The sequence below is a fragment of the Habropoda laboriosa genome, unplaced genomic scaffold (assembly GCF_001263275.1).
Source record: "Habropoda laboriosa isolate 0110345459 unplaced genomic scaffold, ASM126327v1 scaffold360, whole genome shotgun sequence".
Taxonomy (NCBI): domain Eukaryota; kingdom Metazoa; phylum Arthropoda; class Insecta; order Hymenoptera; family Apidae; genus Habropoda; species Habropoda laboriosa.
Window position 1 is genome coordinate 125,311 of NW_017100475.1, and position 10,300 is coordinate 135,610.

General features: G+C 41.1%; 1 protein-coding gene across 1 annotated transcript in view; it reads right to left on the reverse strand.

The window, feature by feature from the left end:
- Positions 1–10,300, reverse strand: part of LOC108575992 (LIM/homeobox protein Lhx9-like) — a gene marked incomplete at its 5' end in the record, with an annotated part of 75,420 nt that overhangs the window by 60,459 nt on the left and 4,661 nt on the right. The window contains one exon of the mRNA XM_017938931.1: positions 5,602–5,810. Coding sequence (XP_017794420.1) covers positions 5,602–5,810 — 209 coding nt within the window. The remainder of the gene's footprint in view (positions 1–5,601; positions 5,811–10,300) is intronic.

The following is a 10,300-nucleotide window of genomic DNA, read 5'->3' on the forward strand; positions in this document are numbered from 1 at the left end:
GCGAGAGAGCGAGAAAAGCGGACAGACGGATCGAGATAGAGAAAATGCGTGTGTGTGTGTGTGTGTGTGAGAGAGAGAGAGAGCGAGAAGAGGTGCTCTGAAGCGGTCTGATTGCACATCTAGGCCAAACCAGCACCACGACGACGTCGCTCCAGCGGAAAGCCGAGCGATGATTGGCCGCTCTCTTCACTCCGCAACCCCTGCCCCTTCACCCTCCGTACACCTTCAATCCCTTCAGCCCTCGTCCGTGCAGCCGAAACCCGATGGCGTTGGAGGCTGGGGGTGATTGGACGCATCTCGGTGATTGTGGCACCCGCCACCCTACCTCCTACCCTCCCTTCGTCCTCTTCCCTCCCGAAACTACCACCCACACAACCCCCACCCGACCGCCCTCCGCGTCGTACCCCGTGTGTCCCGGCTCGAACCGTTCCCATACCTATACCCAAACTCCCCCATCTTCCCCTCTCGCTCACTTTCTATCTCTCTCTGCCCCATACCCCTCGTGCACGGCTGTAAATCGAGTTTACCCTCTTGCCGTGGCTCAGCCCTTCAATCAAACTGATTGAAACATTCCTTGAATCCAAAAGAAACGAACCACTACCTCCTCTACCTCCTACCCTCGCCTATCGCTCTCTCTCTCTCCCCCTCTTTTCTTCCCCTCCTCCCGTAGCCTCTGTGTCTGTCTCTTCTTTCCATCCTGTCTTTCTCCCTTTCGCTCCCACCTCTGTGTCTCTGGATCAACCTTCTCTTTTGCCTTTACTCCCCATTCACTCGGTCGATCGTTGGCTCTCCCTCTATTTCGATATCCCTCTCTGTCTCTCCCTTCTGATCACTCACTCTCTCTCTTTCGCTCGTTTACTTCCTCTCTGTCCGTCGCTGGTACCTTCTATCCGGTAGTGCAATTCAACCATCTCTCTCTCTCTCTCACTCTTTCTCTTCCCTTCTCGTCAACTGTCGCGCTTCTTTCTCCCGATCTCTCCCCCTTGTAGCAACCCCTACCGCAAGCCTGATGTCGATGCTTCTGTCGCGTCACTCCGGAGAGCGGAGTGCTACTTCTCTCAATTCGAATAGCGGCTTGTTTTCCGATCGAAATTTCACGGCGAGAATTTTCTACAACGCCTCCGCGGAAGAAGGGCCGCGTTGTCGCGGCTGATTCACGCGTGTCTTCCTCTTATCGCATGCTACGGGATTTACGAAAACCTAACGAGCGAAACTGAAGATTAAATCCAAGAAATGCAGAGTACACGTCAATTTTTCCGCATTCGAAAAATCACATTCTGTACACCCAAGTGTTCCGTGGAACTTGTTCGATCTCGAGACACGAATCTGCACAGAGCGAAAATAAGTTGGAGCGTATCGTGTCCCCTTTTTTCTCTCCTCTTCTACTTCTTCTTCCTCGAAAAATTCCATTACCGGAGTACATTTCTAAATCCTGGCACATTCTACGCGGTTTCCTTCGAGATATACACCGTGAACGGAGAGACACGGTCGCAATTAACGGGACGTTTTTCTCGCGCTGTGTGTCTCTCCCCGGGCCGGATCGATTTCCACGACGACGTCCGACTTCTGGAAATACGAAGGAGGCTGGCGCGCGCGCCACTGGACATCTGGATGGACGATTCCGTCTCCAATTCCGGCATGCGGGACGGAGGCGTCTCGTAATCAAATATTGATACTACGCTAGACTAAATCGTTCGACTGTGCTAACAGATTAGGGCGTACGTGTGCTGCTGCGGACGGGTCCGTCGCGATCGTATCGACAAAGAGGACCACGACAACGAAGAATACAAATGCCGAGGGAAATCTTATAACCGTTGCAATCTCGGAAAAATCGAAATTTTCCCTTCACAAGCATACTGTACCGTTTGTATTTCCGGTAGAATTTATGGAACGTCCCGAAGATGTACTACTCTTTTTTCCTTCAACGTGGGAGTACAAATGTAAAAATATTTCGTGTCGTTTGTATTCGAGAGAAAATCTCTGGAAGATCTGAAGATCCAGTATTTTCCTTTTAACGCGGGAAAATATTTCACATGATCACGTACTTGGAGTAAAATTTACCCAATTTGCTAAATTTCTTTAATTTTGCAAATTTAAAAATTCTTCTCAGACATTTTATTTCTTTTTTCAAAAGTATTGAAAAGAAGAAAGTGAAAATTAATACGTTTATCTTGACGACCCCCGAGTTAGATTAGTTGATGTTCAGTGTTTAAAATATTTCTACGTTATGTTCAATGGTAAGTAAAAATTTCGAGCGTGTCTCGAGTCTTTCGCTGGACGAGAGAGCAGTCCACGTCGAAGATCGTAATAAAGGAATTAATTAAACGAAGTATAAAATTTCATAACGTCCAGTCGACCCCACCGTTCTACTTCGAACTGTGCTGAATATTTTCCTTCATTGTCGGCCGTTTAATTAATTCGTTTCATCCCCCACAGACAAACTGGCCAATTCATTTCGATCACGTGTCACACTTTCCTTTATGTTTATCCTATTTATTAATTCGAGGATAAATCAACCTTCTAAATATATACATATATACGTTGGTTTATTTGCACTCGTTCGCGAGGATCAACCATAAATTGGAAGAATAACGAGAACGAGGTAAATTTTGATTCGTCCGGTTCTTGCACGGAGGTTGGATCGTATATTTTCCAGGTTTAATCAGAGATGAAAAGAGCCGTCGTTTCGAGACGAGTTAACAGGTCGAACGAAGAAGAGGGAAGGAGGGACGAATAAAAAAGGGAGAGGAAAAAAGGAAATACGAACAGACCCATTAGATTTCGTACACACACCCGGCAGTCCCGCGCCAGATTGTGTCGATCTATTTTAAGGTGATGCCAACTAACTTCTGCGTCTGTTTCTCATTAAATTGCGCTTTGACCTCGAATCTTCTAAATTTGGAACGGTCTCCGCCGATTAGCCGGTGTTCGACGCGACGTGGACCATCTCGGGGATTTTTCAGACGCTCTTTAAAAGGGAATGGAATCGACCTGCCACATCGACGAGCCAGAGAGCTCGAGAGAACCCTCGAGGATTGCTCGACTGACGTTAGTTAAACGCGATTATTTCACCAACGTGAAGAATTCGAAAATATCCGAGGTTACAACGATTTAATACGGAAATATTCAAATTGATGGGAAATTATCAGAAATTTTAAACACAGTGGAAAATTCATCGCTGTAATTATAATTTTGCGTTTAATTTACGGACACGAGGAATTGAGAAATGTTCAATTTTTAGGCTTCCGGTGTCTTCGTATGGAAATATTAAGATTGACAGGGAATTTTCAAAAGATTTTTATCACAGTGAGGAATTCATCGCTCCGATTTTAAATTTGCGCTTAATTTACGGACACGAGGAATTTTAGTGTCTTCGTATGGGAATATCCAGATCGACGGTAAATTTTCAAAAATTTTGCTCAGAGAAAAATTCATCGAGACTAGAATTCAAAACTCCTCCATTTCTAAACCTTCGGGTGCATCAATACGGAAATATCCCAGTTTATAAAAAATTCCAGAAACTTTGATTCTCAGCGAGGACCAAAGATTCCTCGCCCCAATTGTCAATTTCGCCTTTAATTCGTTCATAAAAATTACCAAGCTTCTGCAGTCTTCGTAAAATCGTGGAAAATCTGGTCGCTGAATACTTAATTTTCTGAACTTCCAAAACCTCTATATCGCAAATTGATCCCAGCTAACCTTCTCCACATCGTACACCGTTAAAATGAATTACACCGAGCATAAATGATACAATGATCTAAGGAAACGGCGAATCCTCGTACGTGGGTACCGCGTTATTGCAAACAGTGTTCGCCACGAAGGACGCGGCGTATAATCAGCGGCTAAGTGTCACCGTGAAGTGACAGCTTCCTAGATTGCAGCTATTTTGCGCGAACGGAATGTTGATCGCTCGATACTTGGCGCCAACGAGTCTGCTCGGTCGGTAATCATCGGTGCGCACCGGAAGTGGCGCGGCTAATTCAGCCGTAGCGAGCAGTTATCATGATAGAAACGCGGCGTATCAATTATCGTCGAATTTCTGAATTAAGTCCCCGACTTACCTAACTATCGTGCCTCGTTACGACACCTTCTCTTGCCCACCGTTCGAGAAATAAACCTTACACCTTCAAGATCATACAACGCGTCGTTCGATATAATCGAACGTTGATACCGAGAGAGCGCGGCCATGGAATTAATCGGTCCAGCAATTGCGTGTCTGCGACTTAATGAAGCTCGAAACGCGACGTTCGTGCCGTGTAATCCTGTTTCGCGATCAATCAACGGCTGCAAGTTGGGACGTTTCAGACGAACAATCGGCTCATCCCCCAAGTAATGCCGGTATCTCCAACAACTGACAATAGACGCAATAATATACAATATTTCGCACTCGAATTAGAATATCAATCGTTTTAACGAAAACTCTTGGAGAAGTGATGAAAAAGACACTTAACACATTAAGGACCGCTAAGAAATCTATAAGACATACGCCTAGGACCGCACGTTTTTGGGCAAGCTTGCACGTTACTAAAATCCTCGTTACTTTTTTATTCACGAAGCAATTTTTGCGAAACTTTCAGAAATTGTAAAATAGGATGCATCTTAGGTATTATTGAAAAAAAATTATGTTTTTTAATAATTATCATAACTTTTTTACTTAAAAAATAAATTTTTACGAAATTTTTAGAAATTGTAAAATAGGATGTATTTTAGGCAATTATTAAAAAAAATTGGTTTTTAATAATTATCATAAAATTTTATTTAAAAATCAATTTTACCAAAGTTTCTAGTACTTTTTTAAAGTATGATATTGCGTGAAAGATTTTTCTCTATGAAGAGGAACCATACAAAATTTACATATATATCTTGATTCGCTTCGAAGACGAAGACTATTCGAATCACCAAAATGCAATGCAACGTGTCGAATTTTCTCTGAGACTAAGCTGTTTTTATTTCGGGTTCGTGCATTTATACAGTCTTTCATAGCTTGACCTGTACGGTTTCCACCAATGGGATTGATCTCTTCTGTATGGATGAGACGAAAACGGTTAATACATTGACTATTGATGTAAACACTTAAATGGATAATGTAGATACAATGTATCAAAGTAATTGACATCTAAAGACAACGTGTAGAAAACACGGGTTTGTCTCGTGATCCGTCCGTAACAGACGGGGCGCGCAGCACGAGAAAACTCGTGAGCGGTCCTTAATGTGTTAATCCTATTTTCTGCCTTTCATAAAAATGCAATTTAAAGAATAACACCGGAACTAAAATTAAAAAATGACGAGGACTTTACGAAATTCACTTCACTTTACCCAATCAAACAATTTCCAACAACTCTGAGAGGAATAATGTAACGTAAAGAACAACGCGGGAGAGAAAATTAGAAAACGATACGGATTTTTCTCCATCGAATGGTTCTCAAATTTTCTCCGTTGATACACTCGAAAAAGCTAGGCAGCATCGCGTTACATTTACAAGAAGGATTTTGCAATTCCGCGCGTGTTCGTTTCGCAGATTGGCAAGATACCCGGTGCCATTAGGTACGAGGCCGGCGCAAGGCTGGGCTACTTTCAACAGAAACGTGAGTGCACCCTTACCTTCTGTAGTCGCTTTTGCAGAGGATCATGCCGCTCCTGGTGTAGCACGAGTGGCCGATTTCCGCCAGTGCCGCGCCACAGTACGAGCATTTCAGGCAGCCGTTGTGCCAATACCGATCCATCGCTAGCAACAGCCATCTTTCGACTATTTGACCGCCGCAACCGGCACACTGCTGGATCCCCGTTGGTCCGCTCGGGCCACCTTCTTGCTGCAATCACAGGGAAAAACCGCCGTTTCATCAGAAAATTCATAACGAAACACTCGGAGATATTGGTCAACAGAGCAGCTGGATTTATCAATCCTTTGCACTCCTCTTGCATTCGTAATATGAAACTGTTGTAATAAGGCGAATTAACGAGAGAAATGAGAAGGAATATATTTATGGATTTATGAATTCGTAAATATTTGTAATTTTTCCTTTCTGAAATCAAGCTTTCGATTGTTTCAAATTTCACTGTAAAAGTGTGCTAAAGTTGAGAGTCGACCGTATCCAAAATGCTTAGATCGCGGATCTATGGACTTATGGATCCGAAAATATAAATAAATTCGCGAATATCTATAAATTTTTCTTTCCAAAATTGTACCTTCGATTTTTTGAAATTCCACTGTAAAAGTGTGCTGAAATCAACGATCGACGGAATTCAAAAATGCTTAGAGTGCGGATCTATGGATCGGAAAAAGGAAATAAATTCGTGAATATCTTTATTCCAAAATGAAACTCAATTTTCGAAAATTTCACTGAAAAGTATGCTAGAGCTGCTCAGAGCGATAATTCATTAAACGGCCCACACCGAACAGAAACGGCCTGCTCCAAATCCACCGAAAGATTTTCGACAAACAGATTTCGAGGAATCTCATAGGCCAGAGTAAATAATGTTCCAGGCACACGTAATCGTGTTTCCCGGCAAGTTCTCGAATAATAATTGGCTCACGCAATTAGAGAGGGACGAAGTTACCGGTGGTGACTTCAACTTCTTGCGGGATTGTTAGCAGCGAAGTTCGCCAACGAACGATGTAGCGAAGTGCAAATTGATTCGTCGAAACGAACCTAGTGAATGGTACTTTCACAGACCGAGCACACTTTCCAAATGCATAGAAGTAGACAATACGTCCAATTAAACCGAACCAATAAATACATGTAGATATAATTGAACGTACTCCAAAAACGAGAAAGAAAACAAAAAAAGAATCTCCGTTATTCTCTCCGCGTGTAAAACAAAATACCAACAATCGCTATTTAATAAATCACCACAAGCACGTTCGTTCTTTCAAAACGTTCAACTGCTAAAACACCGTGAAAATGATTCATAAAATTATCCCCCGTAAAAACGTTTATTTATTATCCTCGAATTGAATTGTACACCGAAACAAAAAAAGAAAAAAAAACGAACGCCCTCGAAGGCGATAAATCAATCCCATTGTTTCCCCGGATACGTTTTTCGTCATTTCGTAACAAGCGAGGCCGCCATTAACGTGAGCGCAATTACACGCGTAATCGCGTAAGGACGCATTAGTACAACGTCGATTAAACGGCACAGTGTGGCGGTGGCAGGCTGGCTCGTTTCAATCGAGCATCATCCTCCACGCGAGAGAGAGAGAGGATCACCGAAGACTTTGGCTGTTTTATCACGTGTCCATTATTTGATTATGTAATGGAAAATGTTGAGCATTAATGACAGGTTCTCTGCGACGATCATACGCCGCGTAGAAGAGAACGAGAGAGGAGGGAGGCGCTTCTATCGACTGTGATTTAAAGAGAGGAGGCAGAGAAAGAGGAGGCCGCATTGCTATAATTAATACGAAATCGAAAGTCATTAACTGGCGATAAATCATCGCGGAGCGTCAAGCGAGCAATCTCAGCGAACACTTGGGTCGCTCGATTATGTAAACGCCGGTAAGCGTGAATAATCGTGGCCGACGTTGCTGATTATTAAAATATACGGCTCCGCGATAAACCGTCGCTGCCTGTGAATTCCTTCACCTGGTTAGCGGGAACATTGATAAAGACACTATTATTTTTTTTTTTTCGGTAGAGTAGCTTTTCTTTTTTAAAGTAAGGTAGTTAATTTAATAATTCTTTTTTTTTCGAGTAGTTAGTAAGTATTTCATTTTGGTTTGTGCGAAAAGGAAATTCTAATTCGCTGTTTAATTCGATGGAAAACAGCAAGTGTCGCTTGAATAATTTCGAATGCTCCTCCATTTTTCTATCTAGCTGTGAATTTCATGATCTGACATCAAAAATATTGACAAAGATACCGTGTAACGTTACATTTATCGTATTCTTTTTTCTTTTTCAAGTAGATTAGCTAATTTAACCCATTTGCATCTGAGCTCTGAATAGGCTACTAGCGTTATTCATCTGAGACGTTCAATTTGGCAGTCGGCCCAATATTTCTCGTGTTTTTGTTTATTACTGATTTTACTCCGAAATTACGCGCAATACAGTAAATTCTCCACAAGTGTCAGTCCGCAAGGAAGCTAAACCTGACACTTGTAGAGTCAGGGACCGCTTTTTCGAGCCTCAAAGATAAGCCCCCCTTCGAATAAAAGATAAGGATGAGTCGAGGCAACCAGGCGATTTAAATACCAACTTTTTTAATTTTACGTTTTTTTATCCCGAAATTTTTCTTAACATATTGATTAGATTTTTCTGACATCAAACACGACATAATTTGAACATTTACTTATTAACACGTTCACAAATTATATCGTGTTTGATATCATTTTCATCAGAAATATCTCACCAACATGTTAAAAAAAATTCCAGATGAAAAAAAGTAAAATTAAAGAAATTATATTTTTCTATTATGATTTGGCGAGCCGTGAAATCTCGTAGAAGAAACCGAGTGGTGTAGCGTTACACGTTTGACTGACTGCGAGCGAGATAACATAGGCGCAGCCTAGGCGTAGGACCATCTATACTGACACTTGTAGAATCCAAACTGAGTGACACTTGTAGAGAATTTACTGTAATTCAAAATGATTAAGAAATTTTTCAGCTTCGAAATCCTTCTATACAATTATTTAGCGGATTATTCCGCTCTAGGATGCAAATGGGTTAATCATTTTTTTGGAATAGTTAGAATTGCTGTAATATTTCTTTTCGGTTTGTGTAGAAAGGAAATCCGATTCGCTGTTTAATTCGAAAACTTTCGATTCGATGGAAAACAGCAAGCGTCCTTTGAACAATTTCCAATTCTCCATCCCTTTTCTAGCCGGTCATGAACGTCGTTAATTTCTGTCACGAGCACAATAGATTCTAAACGGATTTAAGCGAGCCATGCTAATGGGCGGCCACTTCAAGTCCTTCCTACAACCCACTATGACTCAGGAATCAATTCACTTCCTAAACGATACACATTCATGCGACATTTTTTTCTCCCCCCTTTTATACTCAACACCAGACTAGAAAATCTGATATACATTATCGAGTAACATTCTGCATGCTAAAAGTCACTTTCTAATTATTCCCCGGTTCACTCCGGATAATCACACGAATTAATCAGTTTAAGTAAAACGGAATTCTATTAATACGTAAAAACCTTTGCTTTCCAATTTTACCGTTGGAAGAGTCTGGCAAAATTCTGATCTAGACGAAAATGATCAATTTTTCTAATTAAAGCGATATAAATCTTTTTTTCTTTTAGTTTGTACCTGTTCGGTGTGTTTGTTATCTACAAACCTAAAGTTTTCAATTCGTCTGCATTTCATTTATAACATAATCGAGACCGACATTTTATCTAAAAATCAATGACAATTTCATTTTTCCTACTCCCTACTCTACGAAACTGATAATACTAATCTCGATCATATTGCGCGACCCAGATGCTGGATTAATACAAATGTAGCCTGGAGGTATAGTCGGTGGAAGAAATACAGTCAGCTCGTAAATTAAAGCATTATGCAACAGCCAGGGTCGATGTAGCATTTTTCCTTTTTCGATTAGAAACTGAATTAAAACTAAGGCATACACTTCGTGCAACCCTGACTCAAGTTTCAGGTCCTTATCATCTCGGGTTTCTATCGATTCTCCTGTCTATACGTTCCAACGTGTAAACTTTGACACCTGGTCGATTTTACGACCTCGCTATGTTTCTTCCGTCAACTATACCAAACACTCGGCTTAACCCTTTCGTTGCTATTAGCGTCTATAGGTATCTCCAAAATTTTCTTCGACCGTTCTATCTTAAGTTAACCCTTAACTGATCACGTGTCGTCTGTGACACTTCTTCGTTTATAAATCTGCCGACATTTCTTCAATTTGCTACACTAAATTCACACTTTCTAATTTAAATCTATTAACTCTCTGGGGCATAGTGGGGTAAAAAGTGTCCCACCTTTTTAGTACTTACACATGCACAGTGGGATGTTTTCCATCCCACCCTGAAACATTAGGAAAACAAAACTAATCTAATTTCACCTGTTTTCACAAATTTCACGGTGAGATTATTTATGTCTCAACATTTCTTTTTAAGTGTTAATTGCTTTATGTCGTAATTCATACCTACTTTGTTACATTTTTTTTTAAATAAAATTCTTGCGCAACTAAAGCCTGCTTTTGTCTGAAAATTCGGTGCTTCAAAGGGTTAAGGTACCGATGCAAAAAATAAACGTTTAAGTTCAGTTTCTATCGAGTTTTAAACAAATTTATGAGAATTTCAGTAAAAAAAAAGTATCAATCTCAGCGTTTATGCACGA